Below are 25,179 nucleotides of genomic sequence, written 5' to 3'. Positions count from 1 at the left end.
TACCAACTTTAATCGTTAAAATTTCTTGCCTTAAATTGGGTCCTCCACATTTTTTTATTCAGATTGCTGCAATAGCCTCTTAAACACCTCCCTGCCCGTAGGTTCTGTCTCCTTTTTCCTTTGCTTTTCCAAAGCCATCATCTGCAAAATGACCAGAGTGACCTTTCTGAAATCGACTCTAATGTCACTCCCTGTTGAGACTCTTTCAGGGAGTCTCCATTGCTTGTAGGACAAAATCCAGATACGTAATTTCTTCTGTAACCTCCACCCCACTTCTTTCACGATGGCCCTCCCCCGACTTCAGCCAGGCCAAACACCTGGCAGTTCTCTGTGTGTGTCACTCCTTCCTCATGATGTGGCTTCTGCCTGATACACACCTCCCTCCTGGGGGTGATGTTCAGAATGTCCGATAACCTGTGTGACATGAGCATACCGATTAGAACAGAGGTCGCTCTGCCACAATGCTCATGCTAAGTCCTGGAATGCCCCAGATGCACCAGAGACGTTAGCCCTTTAGTTTTTGGATCGTGAGGGTGTCCTGGGGCAAATACCGGGGTGGCAAGGGTGGGGAAACTTACAGAGCTTGAGACAGTGGCACTTTGCCAATTGATATAGAAGTATTTCAATATTTTGAAATAATAATGGCTGCCTGAGTGGTGCATGAGCTGAAAAGCAGCCTCTCTGTGCCCTTTCCTTCCTTAAACCCTGTGTCCTTGACACTCACTCTTTACAGCTCAGGAACTATCTCCTTCAGGAAGCTTTTCCCAACCTTCCAGGCATATCATTGTTTGCTTCTTTCATCAATGAACCCACTGTGTCATACATGCGCTTACACGATAGTACCTGTATTTCTTTTTTGCACAATTTTATTTACGTCTATGAGACGGGGCCGTGTCTCATGCATCTCTATATCCCAGCATTTAGCACAGCCCCTAGTACATAGAAGGGACACAGCATGTGTTTGATAAATGAAAACATATTAAAAATTCTGTACCCTGACACATGAGGAAGAGGTTTCCCAGTGGGCACTCCCACTAGGTATGAAATCTATTCATTCTGCTAGTACGTTAGTGACATAATCAATTAAGACAATTAGAACATATTAGCAACATGGCATTTCACTGTCTTTTTACTCCTGAAGCCTCAACTTGGGAGAAAAATTCAGTCCTTCAACTGAAAGAAATGAGATACATTCTGGAAATTTCCCAATCATGCCTTTACAAAAATAACAAATCCAGAACTTCATTTTGGGAACCTCTGTAGAGGCACAAAAAGAGGAAGGGCATAAAAAGGATAGGGCTGCTCTTTTTTCCATGTCCCCGATTCTCAGAGGGAAATGCACTCCTTGCCCCTATTTTTTTTTTTTATCTGTCTTGTTCACTGTATTATCTCTAGCATCTACATCAGAATCTGGACTATTGTAGCTGCACAGCAAATATTTTTTGAATGAACAGATCCAAGTGGAAGATGAGAAAACACAGGGGAAAAAAAAAACCCAAAAGCAATCCAAGCTTTTCTCAAAGAGCTGTCAACCCTGATTTTTACCCTTTCTGGGGTGCCAGAGGTCTAGGGACATTGCTGATGGCTAGGGGCCAGCTGCTGCCTGAGGAGACACGAAATGTGGTCTTCTTACGGACACTTCCCGGTGGAGACAAGATCAGGAGCCAGCCACCAGTTCCTCAAAGGAGAAAGGGACAGGATGTGGCAGTGGCAGCATCTTGAGGGACAATAAAAATCAAACCCAGACACTTGGAACAACACAGACCCACGACTTTGTTCCACCTCCAGTGACTCACTAACCTGAACCTGAGCCTAGAGAGAGTCCTAGAACTCCACCGAGTTGCCCAATTACTTCCTCCTTTGGCTTTCTTTCAGCCAGAGATGCAGTGTCCAAGAGAGGTGGTTTGGAAGGCTTTTAAACTTGTACCCATTTATTATTTCAGCTCCACAAAGCGCCTCAAGTCCGTGGAGGATGAAATGGACAGTCCTGGTGAAGAGCCATTTTACACAGGCCAAGGGCGCTCCCCGGGAAGCGGCAGTCAGTCGAGCGGATGGCATGAAGTGGAGCCAGGTAAGCGGGGCGGGCGCGCTCAGGCCTACAATGCACATGGCGGCCATGCCACGTACAGAGAAGGAAGCAGGCTTGAAGCAGTCGATGGGCTGAACACGAACACTTGTTTGTCTCTGGTTGCTACTTTCTTGAAAGGGCGGCCGTGCAAAGCAGCAATTCAACTGAAATGAAAGGCTGGAAGAACAGTGTGTGGTTTTTGACGCTTCCATATTTTTACCTGCACTACAATCCCATATGCATTTGCCTTTGCTTTTGTCTTTATGCCAAGAGCCTTTGGGGATTGGCTTTTTGGATTGTCTTGGAACAATCTTAAATAGAAACCTGTCAACTTTTTCAACTGGACTAGGAGACTGGGCTCCCTGTGCCACAGTTTATACTTAGATTTGTGTAAAAGGAGGAGATGTTTAAATATTTTTTTCCTAATTTTGGCTATCATCATGATTGTTTTTCTATTTAAATGGAACAACTATCTTTATGTCCATCTCTAGTGAAATAAGCAAATGATGACTGCTATTCTGACCTCCCGGGATAGTCTAGTCTTGGCTCTGGAGTCTTGAGAGGAATAGTTTGGATAGCAGGAACCTTTTGAAACCTTAATCAATGTCTAACCTCCACATGAACAAGGGAGAATCTTCTCCAGTGCCTTCCTCAATCTGCAAAGTCAGATGAATCAAGAGGTTAGAGTGTGGGCTTTGGAATAGACAGAATGTAGTCCTGGCTCTAGCTCCTGCTGGCTGTGGGATTATGGGCAAATGACCTAACCTCTCTGAGCATAAATGTTCCCATTTCTTTATTTTGTCAATAATAATAGCGGTTTCAGTGCTCTTGAGAATTAAATAAGGTAATATATATGACCCATCTAAGAATTATACATAGCACAGAGTAAATTTAAAACAAAATGCTTTCTGATCGTTCTCCCCCACCTATGCCTCAGAGTGATTCCTTGCAAGAGCAGACAGGCACCAAGGAGATTTCTGAGCCCACCCTTTGGTCTTCAGATCTTAACTTCTGTCTCTCCTCGCTGACGTGTTAAAAAGCAGTCCTCAGAGGCAATAGCATGAGGGAGATTTGGGGGTTGATGGAACTGTCCTGTATCCTGATTGTGGTGGTGGGTTCAGTAATCCATCTATATGTGTGTTTATGTTCACAGAAACGTACACCTTCCATCCCCCACCCCTACAGTTTTATTGTATGATAATCGAAAACAGAACAAGACCTAACAAGACCTCGGGCCCCATTGGACGAGTCCTTTATCTCACTCCCCTTACTAAAAGGCAGAAATTTCACTTGGCCTTGCTTCTACCTAGCAGGCTCACTCACGTACTCAGCCATCCTCATAGGGAGCTTTCTGTGGATGAGACACCGCCTGGTTCTGGGAACTCCGGGGTGAATGGGAAGGCTGTGGCTTTTGCTTTCAAGGAATTCATGGTTGGGGTCGGAAACCTGCTGAAGGAGATCATTACTTGGTGATATGGCAAGTAGGGAGATGGGGACATTAGTCTCCTTTTTCTCATTGTTTCTAATTATTACCAACACAGCACTCAGGGTGTGGTGGACCGTCTGTCAAGGTGCAGCTTCGTGCCACACTTAGCCCATGCCAGTTCACTGAAAGTGGCTAAGAAATAAGCCCAGGCTGGGCACCTGGGTATCTCAGTCTGTTGAGCATCTGACTCTTGATTTTGGCTTAGGTCATGATCCTGGGGATGTGGGATTGAGCCCCACGTTGGGCTCTGCCCCAAGCACGGAGCCTGCTTAAGATTCTTCCTCCCTCTGCCCCTCTCCCTGGCTCACACATGCTCTCTCTCTCAAAAAAAAGAAAGAAAGAAAGAAAGAAAGAAAGAAAGAAAGAAAGAAAGAAAGAAAGAAAAAAAAACCCCAGGCCTAAATGAAAATGCTGACTGCTGACTGCTCATTGCCACTAATGGCATCATCAGCAAGACCTCAGGATAGTGCCAATGAAAAGTTTATGTGCTATTAAAAAATTAAAAGATGTACAACTTCTTTGAACCCTTTTTAAAAGGCTAATTAGAATCCTATCCAGTTCACCTGCTTCAGTGAAAATCAGAATCAAAATAGGTAGGTTTGGTACATTGTGTTCGAGTGTTGTACTAATGCAGTTTTATACATATTGAAGCTGCTTTGCTGTGTTGATATACGTGAAGCTCCCCCACCATGAGACTGTTCTCTGGGTCCTTAAGTAGATTTTTGGGGAGCTTATTGGGGGCAGAGAGGGTAGGTTAAATATAGGGTACTTTGACCTAGTGACTCTTGTTTTCAGAGTAATTCTATTCCTGTTTGCACCTTATGATTTAAATGATCATAAATTTTAACATCTGAATGCCTGTATCCTTCACAGTTATTAAATAATGGAAGTTTAATGGCCGGATTATTTGGGGGTAATGATACTATATATGTAGCATAATAGAGAAATCCCCCACAATTATACTATATTCTTGGATTTGTGCTCCATTCTGTATCCCTGTTTCATCACAGAAAAATGCAGTTTCATGGTATATGTGTTGGGAGTGGAGACAGGGGTGGGGGGGAGAGGACAGTGGATACGTTTATATGTGGCCATATTCAGCATAGAAAGTCATAATTGAAACAGGGCCTGAGGGGACATTAAAACTCAACCAAAGGATGTTGTACATGTTCGTGGTGACTTTGGTGTCATTAACTCACACCAGCCATTTTAAATGGATAATTTATGCTGCCAGATGGTCCTTTTTGGGGATTTTCCATCTAGCCCAATCCCCTTTTTGGCACAGAGAACACCCTTATGTTGTTCCCACACTGATCCGGGCCTGCATAGCTTTTCCCCAGGGATACAGTTCATTGAGTAGGAGGCTTTTAGTGGTTCACTCATGTAAATTACCTTCAGAACATGTTGGGAGTTATGTATATCTGAATGCACCGGCAGAATCTTGGTTACCTACATTGGAGATAATTCTCTAAAACAAATACTAAAAGATACTTTCTTTTTGCCTCAGAGGTGACACAGGAAGCAAGGCCTGTCCTTACTCCTCACTCAGAGAGCTTTGCATCTGTTTACCTGCCCTCAAATGCTTTTTTAGAACTCCCGGCCAAAAGAGGGCCGAAGGTTGCCAGAGGAGACAAATTTCCTTGAGCAACAGGAAGGCTTTGGAAAGTAAAACAAACCAGACATGCAGTAAATTACATGGGCTCTTTCAAATGTCTTTTGTAGTATCCTGTTCCCCATTAGTTTATCTCAGCACTTTTAGCGCACAGCTCTTATTATCTGGGAAGAAGGGCATAGGAGATGAAAGATGATGTTAGTTTAAGAACAGCAGACAACCTCAAGCTGACTTTTGCTTCTCTTACAATGCTACATTTGTTCCCTCCACTTAGTTTCATTTCCCAGTTATCTCAAAACTGGGTTAGATTCGAAGCTTTGAAGCTAATCATGCACTGATGAAATGAGTCCTATGAAATTCTATCAAGCAAAAACTCACATACCATCAACTCTTGTTTATCTGTACAAATGAAAAATTGCAGAGAAACTGATAATGCACATAAATAGGAAGGAAACCAACAGGCAGGCGCCTACATTGAATCAGACACTGTGCACAGTGCTTTTGGATATATGGTAAAAATTATAGTTAGCGATTGTATGAGTACCTACTGTTTATCAAGTTTTTTATTTAATTATTCTAAATTATGCAAGATAGAATGATCTTGCCTCTGTATAGATGAAAACGGAATTATAAAAGGATAAGTGGGGCACCTGGGTGGCTCAGTCGGTTCAGCATCCGTCTCTTGATTTCGGCTCAGGTCATGCTCTCACAGTTCCTGAAATCGAGTCCCGCATTGAGCTCCTCACTGGCAGCATAGAGCCTGCTTGGGATTCTCTCTCTTCTTCTCTTTCTGCCCCTCCCCAGCTCGTGCACATGCACTTGTACTCTCTCTCTCTCTGTCTCTAAATAAATAAATAATGAATGAATGAATAAGTGACTTGCCTAGGGCCATACAGATAGCAAACCTGTGGATACAGGATCCAAATTTCAACCTAAATCTAAGTTCAGAGTTTAAGTTTTGTCTTCTATGCTCAGTAACCCCTTTTACCATAATGTTTATGCTTATAATTTAAGGTCTCGTGTCCTGGGCTCGTACTGAAATTAAAACCATAATAATAAAAAACAAAAAACTCATCAGAAAGACCTAAAAAGTCCCCCACTTTCCTTACCCCAAACCCTTGTCATACAACTGAAACCAGAGAAGGAATGTGGGTTATGAAATACTCAAAGGACACAATATATGAGCAAATAGTATTAGCTGTTAACAGAGGAAAATATCATTTTTTCCCATAAAATGCAATCATATTCAGCATCCTGATCTTTCTTCAAATAATATCTCACTGGAGGGGCCCCCAGTGATCTAAATAGTTGCTGTTTCTCTTCCATCATTTTATAATTTGTAACCCTACTTTTTTTCCCCTCCATACCACTGTCCATTGCTGCTGTGTTCTGTCTCTAGAATGTACACTCCATGAGCAGTGGGACTCAGTGAGTATTTCCCACTGCTATATTCCCAGCATCTGTATAGCATCTGACACATAATAGGTACTCAGTAAATATTGATTGATTGAATGAACGGAGCCTATAAAGCTCCATTGGGGTGTTGTCAATAAACCTGAAAACAGAATTGGCCACCAGTAATCCTCCTAGAATTGATATTTACTATATTCTCAATCTGTAGACCATTATTTAGTCACATCCAGATACTAACAAGTAAGCAGAACAGTCGCTGAGCCTCAAGCATGGGCCCCATGGACAGGTAATAGTGTACCAGACTTTATTACAGATACCCTTGCCTTCAAGGGTATTCCTTTAAGTGAATCAAACCTTTATTTTTTTAAGACAGTACTTTATTTTTTTTAAGATAATTCTTTTTAAGATAATTCAGTGTTACAAGCTTTATAACAAGAACCACAATAGTGAATTTTTATAGAATATTTTATGTAACCACCCTGATTTATGTCTGGTATTTTTCAGATTTCCATATCAAAGTTTCTCTTACACAAGTATGAGGAACACCCATATGAGACACTATATCGTATGAGGTATAACCTAGCTACTCAAAGTGTGGCCAGAGGACTGGCAACATGGCAACATCACCTGAGAACTTATTAAAAATAAAGAATTTTATGGGGTGCCTGGGTGGCTCAGTCGGTTGAGCGGCCGACCTCAGCTCAGGTCACGATCTCGCAGGTCGTGAGTTCGAGCCCCGCGTCGGGTTCTGTGCTGACAGCTCAGAGCCTGGAGCCTGCTTCTGCTTCTGTGTCTCCCTCTCTCTCTGCCCCTAACCCACCTACATTCTGTCTCTATCTCTCTCAAAAATAAATAAACATTAAAAAAAAATTAAATAAGGAATTTTAGGCCCTACCCAGAGCAACTGAATTTTAACAGCTGATGATGTTTATCTGGGTAATGTTTATAGGTGTTAGGGATTGAAAAACACTCACACAGACCCCTCCCTTGACTGTTCCCTGTGAACAGTGGTGACTATTTTCACCACTCAGTCTTTGCCTAGAGGCACCCTGAACTTTCCATGTTGTACTCCCCAACCTTCCTCCCTATTTTAAATAGGAATGCCTTTAACATTTTTCTAGATAGATAAAAATCTAACCTCTTTTAAAACATATCAGAGAAGGTAGTACACTCATGCAATGATTCATGCAGTGTTTAGATACCTCACTGCATGAAAGAACGTTCTCCATCTCTCTCATCTTCCTCCGCTTTAAGTGCACGAAGAATGGCTGATTGGTATAATTCAAGTCAAACCAAGTCATTGAATACTAAGTGCCAACCGGGTGCAGTTATGGAGTACATACAAAGACAACTCCACCAAGTCCCTATTTTTATGGGCACATCAAATGTCCTCACTTGTCAGTCACTGTCTGTGAGATGAGAACTGTTGTTTCTGCCCCGTCTCTGTCACAGAGTTACCACGGTCAATGAGGTAATGAATTTGAACTTGAACATTCCAAGTGCCAAAGTCCTTTTTTAAAGTTAATGTTCTCTAATCATGCGAAGTATCATTGAGATTGTACTCAGCTGATGGTAGTTGAAAACAGGCAGGGTTAAATCCTGTAGAAGTAAAAGAAGGCTGTTGTTCAATCTGACTGGAGAATTAAGGACATTTTCCTCAAACGGCGGCCATGGAACAAGGTTTCACTTGGAACCCAGATGAGAAACATTCAGATACTTGAACGTGGGACTTGGTATTTCGCAGCCTTTCATCTATTAGTATATATAAATGTAAGTGCTCTTTCTACCTCTTTCTTCCTAAGTTGTAAGGCAGCTTTGTGGTTGTCCTATGAACCTTCTCAGGTTCTGTGTCACCCAAAGTGACTCATTGAAGGGTCCAGTGCACTTCACAGATTCCTGAGGGCCACCACTTACTGTCCTTAGGACCACACCTGCATCAAGCATATACATTTCAGTGTAGTTGCAGCAGAAGTTAAGATCAATTTCTGTTGCGAAAAAACATGAAATTATGGGACTTTTCAGTGAAATCTAGTACTGTGCCTGAAAACAGGAGTAAGAGGCTCCTTCAATTTTCTCCTGTAGAAAATGTTCAGAAATAGCATGGCCTTCAATTATATTGGGATTGCAAAACCTTGCTAACAGACACAATTGCATTAGCCACGTTGTTGGACGTTCTACACAGTTCAGTGAAACATTTGTAAGTCAAATTTGATAAGTAGTAAGTTTAATTGTAGTTATTTTCATAAAATCTTTCAGTGATAAACTTCTTTCAGAGATAAACTTCTTCCCAAAGACTAAGTAGTCTTCATTTTTGAAGGTCAAAATCAAGCACTGCAGTAATATGTGGTCTGTTCTTACCATAATTATTAAATAAAGAAATACATTTTTTAAAGGCATTTGTAGAAGAATGGCTTCGTAAACATCTGGTCAACCCCTAGCCTGGGACCTTTAGAACCAGAGTTCAGTGTCACCGCTACTGCAAGCACAGTTGCATTTTTCAGACTTCTGTTCATTCGTTGTAACTTTAAATACCACACGTTAGGTTCACTTGGATTCCCAACTCTGCTCGTCCTAATTTGACTGCCAGCCGTCATCCATCAATTGTAAGAGTGGGGGAAGTTTACCAACTTAAACTTGTAGCTGAGACACATAAGGAGGAGGCCTATTATCAGTGCCAATAAAAAGGCAGCAGGCTGGTAACAGTAGTACATTGATCACAGACACTCCGCTGCACTAGCATATATTAGGGACAGTGATTAAATCTCCCACAGTCTCCTGCCGTAATAAGAATAGTCACTGTTACAGAACACTGCCATAGGATCAATGTCTTGGCTTTTCTTCTGCATTTATGGAGCAGTGGGGAAGCATCATTCTGCAACAACATTCTCTTCCATTATCCCTTGAGTATTGGCACCTGCTCATTAGAGATGGGTACACCAGGGAACACTGGTAGAGTAGCAAGGGGGCTGTTCTTTAGTGACCCTCCTTTATCAGAGAAATTTCATCCAAACAAGGGGTTATGACAGGAAAGCTATATTACACAGTAGCACTCTAACCACCCTTCCAAAATGTCCTTACTTTTTTTTTTTTTTATCAAGGCTGTTTTTATTTTTTAAGGCCAAATAAAGGGCCCAAAATAACCTATTGTAATCGGGAGTCCAAAAGGTTACCTATAAAAAGAAAAGAAATACTCTTCCCACATATATATAAATGTATCATATACGAGGAAACACAGTAAAAAAAAAAAAAAAATTACTGTTGTTTTCCTGAAGCCCAGTATAGTACGTGGCACAGGGTACCCATTCAATCAATATCCGTTGAATAAATAAACGATAAGATGGAGGCCACGCATGTCTGATCTTGCCCTTTGCGCAGGGTGAAGTGCTCTGGAGGCAGAGTGCCACGTAGGTTTGTTGTACGAAGGAGTGAAGCTTCACTTGTATCCGAGAACCCAGATGCACAATTTTGTGAATACAGAGGCTCCCAGGAAAACAGATGCTGCATTTCAGCTGGGCTTGTCTGAGTAAATAAATTATCCAGATCTCCAAATTTTTAATTTCATGTTTGAAATTGAGGCTGTGTAAACATTCCAGAAAGAAGGAAGAAAGAGATGTAGCTTATACCTTGTGTGTGTGTGTGTGTGTGTGTGTGTGTGTGTGTGTGTGTGAAATCTTCTGCCCTGCCCTGTTCCTGTCTCCATCTTCAGCACAGCCCCAGTGGCCTCTGTTAGCAAAGTGCTGGCTCATCATGTGGCCTTATTTAGCATGTAGTAAGGAGGAACCGTAAAGCAAATTTTATTCCAGCCACAACAATCTTCACAGGCTCGCTGAGGAGGGAGAAAATAAGAGTGAAATAGAATGCGTTGCAAAGAGGAAAGAGTACAAATTAAGAATCAAAACTCTACAATTCTTGTATTCTGCCATGAACCCAACCCGCCTGGGAATTTTAGCCGAGTACTTCTCTGAATTTTCATTTCCTCCTATGTAAACAACTGGGGGCAGGGGAACAGCTTAGCCTGCATGATTTGTAAGTTTGAAATGATCAGCTGAGATGATAATAGAAGTAGGGACTGCCATTTATGAAGCACCAGCTGTGTGCAAGGTTCTGTGCATGGCACCAGACGTATTTTTAACATATGTAAAGTAGACGTAATAAACCATAAAGCTTTATACAAATCCTACATATCTTTTTGTTCCGGTAAATACTTTGAAAACTCTGAAGTGCTGGGGTGCCTGGGTGGCTCGGTCGGTTAAGCGTCCGACTTCGGCTCAGGTCATGATCTCACGGTCTGTGAGTTCGAGCCCCGTGTTGGGCTCTGTGCTGACAGCTCAGAGCCTGGAGCCTGTTTCAGATTCTGTGTCTCCCTCTGTCTCTGACCCTCCCCCGTTCATGCTCTGTCTCTCTCTGTCTCAAAAATAAATAAACATTAAAAAAAAAAATTAAAAAAAAAAAAAGAAAACTCTGAAGTGCTGTATGAGTTTAAGATACAAGCATTCCTCAGTTGTTTGTGCTCCCCTTTATTGTACTTCTCAGATATTGTGTTTTTAACAAATTGAAGGTTTGTTGCAATTCTGTGTCAAGCAAGTCTCTTGGCATCATTTTTCCAGTAGCATTTGCTCACTTCATGTCTCTGTGTCATATTTTGGTAATTCTTGCAATATTGCAAGCTTTTTCATCACTATTATATTTGATATGGTGATCTGTGATCAGTGGTTATGTTGTAGGAAGCTCCGATGATGGTTAGCATAGAAATAAGGTATTTTTGTTTATTACTTATTTTGAGAGAGGGAGAGCATGAACAGGGAACAGGCAGAGACAGAGGGAGAGACAGAATCCCAAGCAGGCTCTGGGCTGTCAGCATGGAGCATGACACAGGACTGAAACCCACGAACCATGAGATCATGACCTGAGCCGAAACTGAGAGTCAATCGCTGACTTAGCCACTCCGGTGCCCCAGTAATAAAATATTTTTAAATTAAGTTATGTACATTGTTTTTTTAGACATAATGCCACTACCCACTTAGTAGACTATCGTATCGTGTAAATATAACTTTTGTATGCACTGGGAAACCAAAAAATTAATTTGATTTGCTTTTTTGCAATCTTTGCTTTATTGTGGTAGTCTGGAACCGAACCTGCATTATCTCCAAGGTACGCCTGCAGTCACATGCTCTACCACTGAGCCGTACCCCCTCTCTGAGGCATGCCTGTACGTGAAATTAAGTTGAAAATATATTGCACATATCTGTGTCTTTTTTATGCAAAGCACTATGCAAGGTGATACAGGGAAAAATAAACAAACAACCCAAGATAGACCTCGCCCTCAAACTGCTTACAGCCAGTGAAGGAAGGAGGGGTAACTGCTTAAATAAGTATCCAGTGGCTACAATACAAGGCAAGAGTAGGCTGATTCATGCAGGGTAGGAGTTTATTCATTGGCTTGGGCCACAATCCTCCACCCTGTCAACCATTCCATTATTAAAGGAGCATCAGTAAATGCTAGTGCCTATTTATTTCCCTTCATAATACAAGTCTTATCTTTCTTTATCTCTAAAAATCATGCAGAAAACCAGTGTGCTAGAAACCTCTCAGGAAGTACACAGATCTTTCTGCACCCATGGACTCAAATCTCCCCTTCCTGAAAAAAGAGTGTTCTGATTTATGGGTAATGAAATTGGGCAGAATCTAAGCAAATGTTTACTTAGAGGAAACACAATTATTCTGAATTGACATTCAATTCACCAAAGGGAAGAATAATCAGAAAGTATAGTTGGAAGAGAAGAAACAAAAGAGATAGGTATTTATAGGTAACTAGATAAATAACAGATCAGACTTACCTAAGAGTTCACTGTGCTGGCTTTCCTGTATCTAATACATTTTATTTATCTAATAAACACTATTAGATATTTGTAGAACTCAAACAGAAGGTGGTTTTAACCTCTGATATAAAGAGAAAAAATTCTTTAGTGTTCTTACTTCGTCTGTTCTTTGAACATAATGTAGATATTTCATAGACTCAAATAGTACCACAATTTGATTAACAATGAAAGGTAAATTAACCTGTATTTTGTCATTGGAATGCTGCTGGAATTTTAAATATGTGTTTTATAAGTAATAGCCACTGTTTATTGAGTGCTTACTATGGGCCAGATATTGTTCTAAGACATATATATTTTTAATTTGTAAAACATGATACAGGTCAGTAATAAGTCTGTTTTCAGACTTACTTCCATTTCTCATATGTTTTTTATACTTTTCCCTCATACTGAGTATTCTATTTAAATGTTAAATAATCAAATACAACACCATCAGTCTATCTAGGAATAAAGTTATCTTTTTTTTGGCATCAGTGTCTTTAATAAAGTAACTTTTTAATACTCCAGAATAGGGGCTTTATGTGGGGATTAGGGGAGAGAGGAAAGAAAGAAACCCTCCTGACCACACAGATCTCAAGAGTCCATAGCTTTTCTGCCTGTGCTACATGGCAGTTTCTGATGAGGTTGTCCACATCCCAATTGCTTTCCTACTCAGCAGAGGATTACAATAATGCCTATTTATCGAACTCAATCCAAACAAGGATTTCAAATACATCATAAACTCATCAATTAATCAAAGATATGGCACCCATTTCAAGATGAGAGATGATGGGTGAATTACATCCCACAAGATTACGAGAAATGCTCACATTGACATAGTAAATCAGGGGCTGTCCCCTGATGGATTCCTGAACAACACAACAAGTCCTAAAATGGAGAGGGTTCTCTCCAGCGCTGAATCACAAAGTGTGTCTCTCAAATAGGAGACTTCAGGAATCAAAAAGTCACTTTATTTCATAGCATCATTTAACCTTGATGAACAATTAAACTGCCATAGAAACACTGAATCTTTTGAAATACAGTTAATTGGCTTGTGTCTTCAGAGAAAAGTATTACTGACCTCCCTTTATTAACAGTTGAAAGCCCCTCTGAAACTTCTGGATTTAAAGTACTGGGTTACTCTGGTTCTTGGTTCTCTGGTCTGTTTAGAGTGAGAACTCTGTGTTGTGATCCGGTTCCTTCAGCCCACTGTGGAGAGCGGGCTTTACAGACAGCTGTGAATGTGTGGTAGTCATTCAGATACTACTGCAGCTCTTCCGGGTTTTAATGTGGTGCGAACATCTCATTGCCCTTCATTTTGAAGAAACATTGCTATCTTTAGTGATTGTATATAATGAGATGTAGTTAAAATTTTCATTTGCATCGCTGGAAATGCACTCAGACCATTAGGAAGTCAAGGAATGACAACCCAATATCCATTTCTAATCTGAAGTGTCCTCTGTAATACCAGATTACTCCGCCTTGTTGGGTATCCCAACCCAGAAATCACTTCGCTGTGATCAGCTTCCAAGATTAATGAATTCTAGTATACCAAGATTACTTACGACTCAATGCCAGTCGGGATTTGCCATCTGCCTTTCAGCCATTTCATGAACCCAACTGAAGAGAGGGTTTATCAAAATGGCTGTGCAACGTCTCCTGTGTTTTAACACTCTTTAGGGACTGATATATGCACCTCTTCATGTTCTTATGTCAAAATACATATGTAAGGATTAAAAGTAGTATGGGTTGCATAAGAGTGCTTTTCAGGGCCAGTTATTCTTTGATATTTATCACTTCATAGTGGTGACACCTGCTTCTAATTTTAAGCGTTCTCTTTTTCAGTGGGTGATTTTTTTTTTCTTTTCAGAAAAGAAATCTTATCCTCAAAAGACTTAACTGGTAATTTTTCTCCTTTTGATGTGCTTGATATTTTTATGAGTTTGTCCATCAGTATTGAAGCCTTAACATGCCTTTAGGTAAAAAAAAAAAAAAAATCTTTATAATACATAATCATTATATTGGGTTACATAAATTTATGTCCTGGCCACACATTTGGAGACTTTTCCAGAGATATAGTTTATTTTAAATGTCATTATCTGCCACTTGGACTAGTTGACAGTTGTCTTAAATTGACAAAGCCGTAGAAATAAACTCTGCCTTGTGGGAGCAGTTCAGCAACTTACATTCAGTACACAAATTTGGTTGTTGTTTTTTACGTGCAGGGACACAGTTGCTGACAACTGTCATTTGAGATTGGAAAGTGGAAGGGAAAAAAAGAAAGGACCCTCATTTTGTCTCTTTAGACACATATGGAAATAGTCCTTTGGTTTGACGATAGCCAGCCCACTTGTAGAGCCCAACATGGTTTGCTTTTCAGTTTTTATCTTGTGTAAAGACCTTTTCCTAATAGATGCTGGGTAAAGTTAATTACACGAGTAGAAAAAGCTGCAAAAGATGGTATATTGCTAGAAGCCCTTTCTGATTGGCCTGTGGGGAGTTGTCTGTATAAAATTGGATCCTTGTGTTGGGATCCAAAAAAAAAAAAAAAAAGGCGTGAATATGAAGGAGAAGCGCTAAATCATGACTCCAGAGAGAATGTCGGCCACGAGCAGTTTTTAGTTTAAGTGAAAACCAAACTTTAGGATTTGGACAAATAAGACAAGGAGAAAAAAGCGTGAATCATTAACTTCCATATAAAAGCATGATGGTGATCACCAAACTTAAATAAGGTTCTCTACAAAGGCTGTGACTGAATGGAACGAACTCCTTGACTTAATTGATATGAAAAACTGTGCCAAGTATTTACTCTTAGTGTCAGCTAAGTAATTTTTAATAAAATATTTCCAAGATATGAAGACAGTTAAGAAAACAGCACGGTTTTTAATAATTGCACTCCTAAGTAAACGGATCTATCATTACGTTGTCACAAAGAATGACAGTGAGCAGAAACATCCTGCTAATCCCTCTCAGATAAGTATTCAGTGTAATTAGACAGACACTGTCTCTTGTGTTGAGTGTAGCATTAATCAGGAGAAGTGCAACTTTACACAGAAAATTTTTTTTTTCCTGAGATGTCATTGTTAAAAAAAAAAAGACTTTTGTCAGATATTTTGGAAAATGATTTATGTAGTTGTGTATAGTTATTTCCCTTTTTAATTTTAATTTTTTTGTTTTAATGGTGTTTAATCAGAGCGTGGTCCTTTTGCATCCACAAAGCTGCATTTGAGATTCGTGGTTCATTCTGTTTTGCATAATGAGCATAACTTGCAGTGTTTTTAAGCTTTGAAATGACCTTGTGGCTCATCTGTCTAAAATGAAGGCATAACTCTTGGAAAGAGAGGTTTTCCTTATAAAGAAAGGGCCAGGAGTTTTCTGCATTAAATAAGAGCTCAAAAGAGAATCTCTTTCTGTGAAAAATTCCATGTTAAAATGATGAAATGTGTTGCCCCCTTCCAGCATCCACAGGCATTGCCTTTAAAAAAAAGGAAAAAAAAGTTTCCTTTTGCTGTGTAGCGTCCTGCTTGAACTATGAACTACTGCTTAGTTATAAAGTCCTATCAGTTCAGCTCCTTACACAGCTCTGTCTTCCCAGTTTCTCAACAACTCAAACGCCTTTGATGGCAAAGAATAGGGTTATTGAAGGATGGTGGGCAGATTTCAGTAAGTAACAGGTGGAGGTCAAAGTAGTTTATTTGCAGGGATGAACACAGTACAGAGATGAAAAATCAAATGCTTTGCCATAATAAGGTTTAGCAGGAAAATGCTGACTACACTAAGCTTAGATTCTAGCTGACAGAACCTTTTCTAGTGTTCATTACTTGATTTCACACTTCAAGCAATTTGAAGAGGCCTAAAATTATATTTCTTTTTTCCTCTATGAAATGTTCCAGTCAGTTTCAAATTTTACCTTAAGTAAAGTGATGGGTGTTCTGCTCGCATCCAAGGAACGCAGGGATGAATAGATCCCCGGTGCAGGCTTATCCCAAACATGGAACATCACAGACGACATCTCTAAAATTAAATTTTACCAGTACGACCCTTAAACTCCAAGCTTTTGATCATGTTCTGACTGACAAAATCAGTGAGCATATTTTAATAAACACTTAACTTCACATCACCGAAACTGGTATTCTAGATAGAGAAAACTACCTATAAAGATGTTCACCAAGCTTGAGCACTGGTTTCTCCCCAGCCTGTTGGCAATGGGGAGGAGAGGGCTACTGATCCTTCGTCCCCGCCCCCCCCCACCACAATATATAATTCTGTATTTGTATAGTACCTATGTTTTACTTTTGTAACTTACAAAAGGGCTAAACATGCTGAAAAAATATAAAAGTAAGATTTACCTGTTATACAACAATAGGACCAAAAAAGTGAAAAATTATTTGGTGGCATATAAACCAGGGCTGTCTAATAGAACTTTCTGCAGTGATGCAAATGTTCTACATCTGCACTGTCCAGTACTGTAACAGCTAGTCAAATATGGCTTTTGAGCACTTGAAATGTGGCTGTGCTGAGCAACTGAATTTTTAAATTCATTTCACTTTAATTAATTTAAATTTAAGTAGCCACATGTGGCTAGTAGCTACCATATTGGATAGGGCAGATATGAACCAAACATATGTATGATTGAGTTTTTTACTTTTCAGCTGGGTATCTAGGCAGGATGAATAAAACATTATGCTATGCTATACTATATTTATTTTTCATGCAAAGGAAATTACTTGGTTTTCTCAGTAATTTCTTGTTTATTCTCAGTCCTCTGTGAATATGTGTGATTGCTGTGTTGAGCCAAAATCAATCCTTCCCTAAACACATGGAGGATGGAATAGAGGCAAGAGAGAATGGATAGGGAATCTCCAACTTGTAAATATTAGGAGCATGAAGTACAATTTTTTAAACTTCAGTCCTGACACTGGGGTGTCTGTACTTATCCTGACAGGAGAGGAAATCCCCTAAAAAATCAGGGAACTTTATTGCTGGCCCAGGAACCAGATCTTTACATGACATTTTCCTTGTGTCTATTCTTTACTCTCTCGGGTTGTAAATTTTCACTCACAAATGAACATTTGGAATACATTAGAGAACTCATCATTTCTTTTCTCCTGAATAATCCATATAATTTTTACTCCATTCTCCCATTTTAAAAAATTGAAGAAATCACTTGTATGCAAGCCTTTTAAATTACCTGAACTTCTTTATGATGTGGTAATTCTTTGGGGGGTCCTTTCTGTTCATCTGAAATGGTTGCGTATAGAGTAAGAAGGATGAACCTCAGAAGCTGTATTAACTCCCATTTTATTCTCCCCATCATAAAAATGATTTTAAAACGTTTCTATTCACTGAAAAAGGGTAAAAGTCAAAATAGTCTGAATGTTTTACCTTTTTTATTGTTGAGTGTGTTAATCATAATAAATTACATTGGAATGAACCATAATGGATTTTATCATTAAGACACAAATCTAAGACGAGTGCAGGATCTTGAACTACTCCCCGTAGCACACAGCATGTGTTTCTACCCAGAGGAACAGAATGGCCCTTTAACTGTGGGATTAATCTGTGCAATTACAGCCTTTATTTAGCATCACGGTTGACGATCATCTCATCACAAGGTACAGATGAGATGGTCCTAGAAAGGTCCTGTTCTTGCCTGTGCAGCAGCTGCTTACGGAGTGCTGTGCTCTCTCCAGCTGGAAGAGGTGAAGCCAAGCATAAATTTGCTGGTGGTAGATGACTTGTAAAATATGGTACGGGTACTATTCAACTTTCATCCTGAGCCTGAGGAATGACACTGATGCCTTCAGTCCGACAGACGTGACTAGGGTACCCATTGCCCACACTTCCACCAGGAGGTGCAGGGGAATCTGAATGGCCGGCGGTGAAGAAAACAGCCACAGTAGCAGTTAGCATGCCATTTAGGCTGTAGAACAATATATAAGTATCCTTAATGAGCTCTGTTTTTTTAAATTTTTTTTTTCAACGTTTTTAATTTATTTTTGGGACAGAGAGAGACAGAGCATGAACGGGGGAGGGGCAGAGAGAGAGGGAGACACAGAATCGGAAACAGGCTCCAGGCTCCGAGCCATCAGCCCAGAGCCCGACGCGGGGCTCGAACTCACGGACCGCGAGATCGTGACCTGGCTGAAGTCGGACGCTTAACCGACTGCGCCACCCAGGCGCCCCAATGAGCTCTGTTTTAAACGAGCTCGTGATTAGTCTGAATTAGGAAGATAGATAAATGATCAGAACTTATTTCAGGAGGAGGCGCCTTGGTGGAGCAGGGCACCGGAAGCAGAAAGAGCTCTCTCCTGCTGGGTTCAAATCCCGGCTTGGAGTAGTGACTGTGGCTTCTCGCCTTCTTCAGGACTTCCTTCCCTCAGCTGTCCTCTTTCTGAGTCTTTGCTTTCTGTCTGTCTCCTGGACTGTTCCTACTGGTAGGCAAGCATGCTTCACTGCCTCCCATCTTCAAGAAGCTCTGCCTTGCTTCCCTGCATCTCCTTAGAGCTAATACTCTAGTTTCTGCTTCCCTCCAAAGACTGATTTCACAAAGAGTTGACTATGCCCATTTCCCCTGCTTCATCATTCCTGATTTTGTAAACCATTCTAACCTGTGTTCCGTGGGCCTTACTCCCCTGGAGCTCATTTATTCTCATTACACGTGATCTCTCAATAGCCTTTGATTGACTCCATCGTAACCTTCTCCTTGAAATGGTTTCTATAAAACTTTGCTTTCCTAGGAGTTAAATGACTCTGCTAAGTTGCCTATTTTGATCCTGACTTTAGTAGTTTAGGGGCCTCCCTTGTTGTCAAGACTTACTGAATTCTAGACAATTGTGTGTGTTAGACTCTACCTCTGGTTTAGGTAGTATTTACTGCATTATAACATAGAGAAGGTTTGGAAGGTATCAGTCTCAAAAAAAGAATTTTGGTCTTTCTTATGTTTGTAGGAGGCTTTATAAAGGAAGCAACTTGTTGAATAGGCAAGAGACCTATTGTAAATATTAAATGTATGTATTTACTCTTTTATAATTTAACATCTTTGGATCATTATGTTCTTCTAAGACTGTGATATTTATTTCTTGGAGATTCTGTTTTAGAATTACTGATAATAAGGGCATGTGTGTGGCTCATTCGGTTAAGCTTCTGACTTTGGCTCAGGTCATGATCTCCCAGTTCATGAGTTTGAGCCCTGTGTCGGGCTCTGTGCTGATAGCTCAGAGCCTAAAGCATGTTTCGGATTCTGTGCTTCCCTCTCTCTCTCTGTCCCTCTCTACTCACACTCTGTCTCTCTCTTTCAAAAATATATAAACATTAAAATTTTTTTAATTAAAAAAATTTTTTTAAAGAATTACTGGTAATAAATGCAGTATGTTTAATAAAATCCTAACTAATCCCTGCTAATGCCAAGAAAAACCTTTGGTATAGAAGATACAATGATTCTTAGTATATTTCAGATTCTTTTTTATTTTTTGCATGTTCTTTTGCAGCTGATACAACCTTCCTTTGAGTTTTTTCTTTGCATAACCAAATTAGAAACTTCAACTATAAATATACTTTATTGACTTAAATAGGACACTGTTTTTATAATATACAAGGGAAACTATATGAGGGTAGTGTGATGTATTACAAAACATACAAGTTTCAGAACAAGAGAGACCTGACTCTGAAATACCACTTAATAGCTGTATGATCTTGAACAAGTTGCTTGACATCTCTTGGTATCTAGTTTCTGCATTATTAAGTTATAAGTAGGCAGTGTATTAATACCTAAAAGGGAAGCATGAAATACATGATTACATGATACATTAATACATGACAATACAAGCATTTGAGATGTTTGTAAATACATGGTACATAGTAGGTACTCCATAATTTGTAGATTTTACTATTTATCTGTTTTGGGGAAATGATAAATATAAGAGGTTTGATGACCATCTCCTTAGCTGCCTCCCAGCCCTCTTGAGGCCACTAGATGGAAGAGGCTTCCAGTAGTCTTTAGGTCTGGTATAGTAATTGCTCTGCTAAAGCAGTAGTAAAGATAGGTCATTGGGAATTAGATGAAGGCAATGATCTGGAGAATATAGAAAGTCAAACGTGAACAGCCAAACTTGCAACATTTTGTAGTCCTCTCTAACCTGCTTAAATATTGGATTTTAAAACAAAAGTGCAGAGTCTACTTGTTTCCAGCATTCTTCCCAAACAGATTGCGACTATAAATGAACATTACTGAAAATTTTCTGTTCTTGACTTTGATAGTTTGAAGAAAGAAATACATGCCAGTTAAATCTTCGCTGACAACTTGAATTACAGCACCCCCAACTCCTACAACAGATGAGATAAGGTCCTGCTGTCCTGAGCAGCATTACCAGGGATAATTTTCACAGGACAATGAATTTTTGATAAGTCCTCCAACAAATCCAGAATGTTGTTCCATTGTTTCTGGAATAGTTCTAGTCTATTGTGTGATCTCTCCCTTCTCCCCCTGTTTCCCATTAGTATTGTAACTACATTGATGACTAAAAATCCCCTTTAAGAAGCTTCCTTAAGCAAAGAACAGCATTATGCTTCCTTCTCATTCCTGTAGGACTTGCTTCATAATTTTCCCTATAAAGTTCTTGGTCAAAGTGTTTAGTAAATCTCATAATCTGGGAGAGAGAGGGAGTTGAAATTAATTATGTGTTTTTTTTTCCCTGTGTCTTATTTTTACTTTTTGTAACATCAAGTTATAGAAAAACTTACCAAAAAAAAAAAACCTTCATTTTTTATGAGACCCCAAGAATTATTTTTGAGTTGATTTTCATGTCATTTGATCTGATTTTGTTATTAGTATGTTTTTTTAAGAATCAGAGGGAAATAGAAATTTTCCAAAGTGTTTATGCCTTTGGAAATAACCACTTATTTGTCTCTTTGTTACATGCAGAGATGTCTTAACTGTTTTCTCTGGGTGAGTGTAGACTAGTGGAAAACCACACTACCTAGGATGTATTTGCTAAAAATCATGGAAGCTTCTGGAATTCTAGAGAGTAATTAGTGCATAGTCAGCATCTTTAATGCACACATTTCTAGCATGGACTGTAGTCTCATATTTGAATATCATCTTAGTTTGCTATTGCTGTATAACAAATTACCACAAATACAGTTTAAAAAAAAAAAACACATTTATTACCTGACAGCTTCCATGGGTCAAGAGTCTGGACACAGCTTAGGTTGTCCCTCATCTCAGGGTCTCACATGGCTGCAATCAACATTTCATCCAGACTACATTCCTTTCTGGAGCTCTGAGTTCTCTTACAAACTCTCGTGATTATTGGGAGAATTTAGTTCCTTATAGCTTTACGACTAAGGTTCCACCTTTCTTAGAGCTGGCTATCAGCCAGGGGCCTTGCTTAGCATCTAGAGGTCCCTGCAGTTCCTTGCCATGTGGCCCCCTCACAGGCTCTTTCCCCTGGTGGCAGCTTACTTCTTCAAAGCCAGCAGGAGAACCTCTCTGACCTCTATTCTAGTCCCTCTGTTACAGGGTTTACCTGATTAGGTCAGGCCCACCCAGAATAATAATCCTTTACTTAATTCAAAGTCACCTGATTAGGGACCGTAATTACATCTGCAAAAGTCCCTTCACCTTTGCAATACAACAACCTGATCACAAGAATAGCATCCATCATATTCACAGGTACTGCCCACATTCAACTGGAGATTACATTAGTATGTACCCCAGGGGCCAAGAGCCATGGGGCCATCTTAGAATTCTGACCACCACAAATATTAATGATGACTGTAACGGAATCTTTGCAGGTACTGTTTTTGGCCTGTACTTTCAAAGTTTTCCTGTTGGGCTTCTCACTGCCTTCAAGGATCAGAGTCACTGAATGACTAGAATTTCATGTTTGCCTGTGTCCTCTGGACACTGAAATGACTCAGGTAGCTTAGGAAAATGGCAAAGTGAGAGAAATCTGGAAAGTCTGATGAATAGTGAACCAATGACAAGCCAAAATGCTTCTTGAAATCCATCTTCTATTTTCTTTACCACCATTGGGGTTTTTATGGCAATCAATAGGAGAAAATGTTCCATTTAAACACACCATTCTGCTCAATTTCTGCTTCTTGTTCTATAAACTTCTTTATTTTACATATTGAAAAGAACTTTGAAATAATATTTTGTTTGTTCCAGGAAAAGGGCAGTATTATTTTATAATCCTTTTTAAAAAATCTGAGAGTGAGGGAGGCAAACCATAAGAGACTCTTAAATACTGAGAACAAACTGAGGGTTGATTGGGGGGTGAGGGAGAGGGGAAAGTGAATGATGGACATTGAGGAGGGCACTTGTTGGGATGAGCACTGGGTGTTGTATGGAAACCAATTTGACAATAAATTATATTTAATATGAAACAAAAAAATCTGATACTTCTTTTTTTTAGATTTTTTTTATTATTTTTTAAAATTTTATTATTTTTTTAAAATTTCCATCCAAATTAGTTAGCATATAGTGCAACAATGATTTCAGGATTAGATTCCTTAGTGCCCCTTACCCATTTAGCCCATCCCCCTCCCACCCCCCCTCCAGTAACCCTCAGTTTGTTCTCCATATTTATGAGTCTCTTCTGTTTTATCCCCCTCCCTGTTTTTGTGTTATGTTTGTTTCCCTTCCCTTATGTTCATCTGTTTTGTCTCTTAAAGTCCTCATATGAGTAAAGTTATACGATATTTGTCTTTCTCTGACTAATTTCACTTAGCATCATACCCTCCAGTTCCATCCATGTAGTTGCAAATGGCAAGATTTCATTCTTTTTGATTGCTGTGTAATACTCCATTATATATATTATATATATATATAAATAATATATAATATTATATATATATTACTCCATTATATATATATGTGTGTGTGTATATATATGTGTGTATACACACACATATATATATACACCCCACATCTTCTTTATCCATTCATCCATCGATGGACATTTGGGCTCTTTCCATACTTTGGCTATTGTTGATAATGCTGCTATAAAAATGGGGGTGCATGTGTCCCTTCAAAACAGCACACCTGTATCCCTTGGATAAATGCCTAGTAGTGCAATTGCTAAGTCATAGGGTAGTTCTAATTTTAGTTTTTTGAGGAACCTCCATACTTTTTTCCAGAGTGGCTGCACCAGCTTGCATTCTGAAAAAAATCTGATACTTCTAAAAAATACATTGAAATTATAGTTTTGATTTATTAAGAAAAAGCCAGTCAGTCATTAATCCTTACAGTAATTGCATAACAATTGTGCATAGCTAATTGGTAAAAGAAATTCTAACAAGAAGCTTATTTTTAATCTATGGGGCAGAAACTAAACTTGATTTTGAAAATATAAGTCAGGATTAATGTTCTCTCACTTTTAACATAAAGTAGTTTACTACCATTTTGAAATTTTATCCTGCCAATTAAGTATACGAAGCAAATTAACCAAAACATACATTATGCATATGGAGAAAATATTAAAGTATATAATAAGGAAATGTGCTCAATACAAGTCTTTAAAAATTGAAAACACAAAGTAATTTTGAGATTCATGACAGCCTTAGGGATCATATTACTTGACTGCGATAAATTTAGAAGATTATACATAGTTTGGCTTCTTCTTGCGTGCAGACAGTATTTCTTTTCTCTTTAACTCTTTCAAAAAAGATTCCAATTTTGCTGTTTTTGAGTCCATTTACCAACTTAGTCATTCTTTATGCTTGTTATTCTCTAAATTTTACCTATATTCATTCCCCTTTTTAAAAGACTAAATGCACATGGTGGATTTAAGTCAATATTTCTGCAGTATTTAGAATGGCATGGGATGGGACACGTGAACTTTTCAAAGAAATGATAACTTTTCCTTGAGTCCAACCATTTGCTTTCTTATGTAAGGTTAGTTCAGATACTGCATTTCATCAGTGATTCCATTGTCTGGAAAAAAATCCTGCCGTCTTAAAAGTTTTGACATTTTCATTTTCTGTTCTCTTTCTGTTTCGTGGCACATATTTCAGGCATTTGACTGATTTTGAATCAGTGGACTGGTTGACAGCCTAAAAATGTGTTTTGCACAGGAGAGGCTTAAATGAATTGAGAAGTTTGTTGACATTTGGGTAACTTTGTATTTCTTCCCTTTAATTTTTTAATTTGAAATCTCCTTTCTAATGTAATTATGTGATTATACCTTAGGCTAGGTTACTTGGCATGAATGTTGATCCAAAACCTCAACCCATCATAATGATGTTAAGATATTGGCGTGGTGTGATTTTGGTTACTGATTCAAAGAGCAAAGAAACATAGCTAAAGTTGCTTCGTGACTCACTTTTTCATTCAAATCACATAGATACTGATCTGGAATGGATGGGATCTAGATTGGTGGTGTGAAGTTCTAGTTTGGTGAACTTGTTTCACACACAAGTTGGTGTGAAATCACACACCACTTCATATTGTCTTTACAATGCACCACACAAATATGCTCACCAACTTGCAATTTCTTTCTTTCTTGGGGTCACACTCCCTAGTTTTACTAGGCCCCCACACATCAATGAGTAAAGCCACAGATAAAGCTGCAACCGTTACAAGTAGTGTAAATATCTTTTCAGGCCACTTGCTGTGTCCTAGACCCTCTGTTGAATATCCTGAAAATGGAAGGGGCAAAACAGACATGGTCTCTATCCTTATAGAATCTGTAGTCACACTCAGAGGTTGTGTGGTAGAACCTTATTAAGGAAATCTGTGATC

General features: G+C 39.2%; 1 protein-coding gene across 7 annotated transcripts in view; it reads left to right on the top strand.

The window, feature by feature from the left end:
- NFIA (nuclear factor I A) overlaps positions 1 to 25,179 on the top strand; it is a 370,701-nt gene that overhangs the window by 269,381 nt on the left and 76,141 nt on the right. For all 7 annotated transcript variants that reach the window (XM_078451853.2, XM_078451851.2, XM_078451854.2 and 4 more), the window contains exon 6: positions 1,944 to 2,071. In XM_078451853.2, coding sequence (XP_078307979.1) covers positions 1,944 to 2,071 — 128 coding nt within the window. The remainder of the gene's footprint in view (positions 1 to 1,943; positions 2,072 to 25,179) is intronic.

The sequence above is a fragment of the Panthera onca genome, chromosome C1, assembly GCF_046562875.1.
Source record: "Panthera onca isolate mPanOnc1 chromosome C1, mPanOnc1 haplotype 2, whole genome shotgun sequence".
Taxonomy (NCBI): domain Eukaryota; kingdom Metazoa; phylum Chordata; class Mammalia; order Carnivora; family Felidae; genus Panthera; species Panthera onca.
Note: the sequence above shows the minus strand (reverse complement) of the source record. Positions and strands in the feature narration are given on the sequence as shown.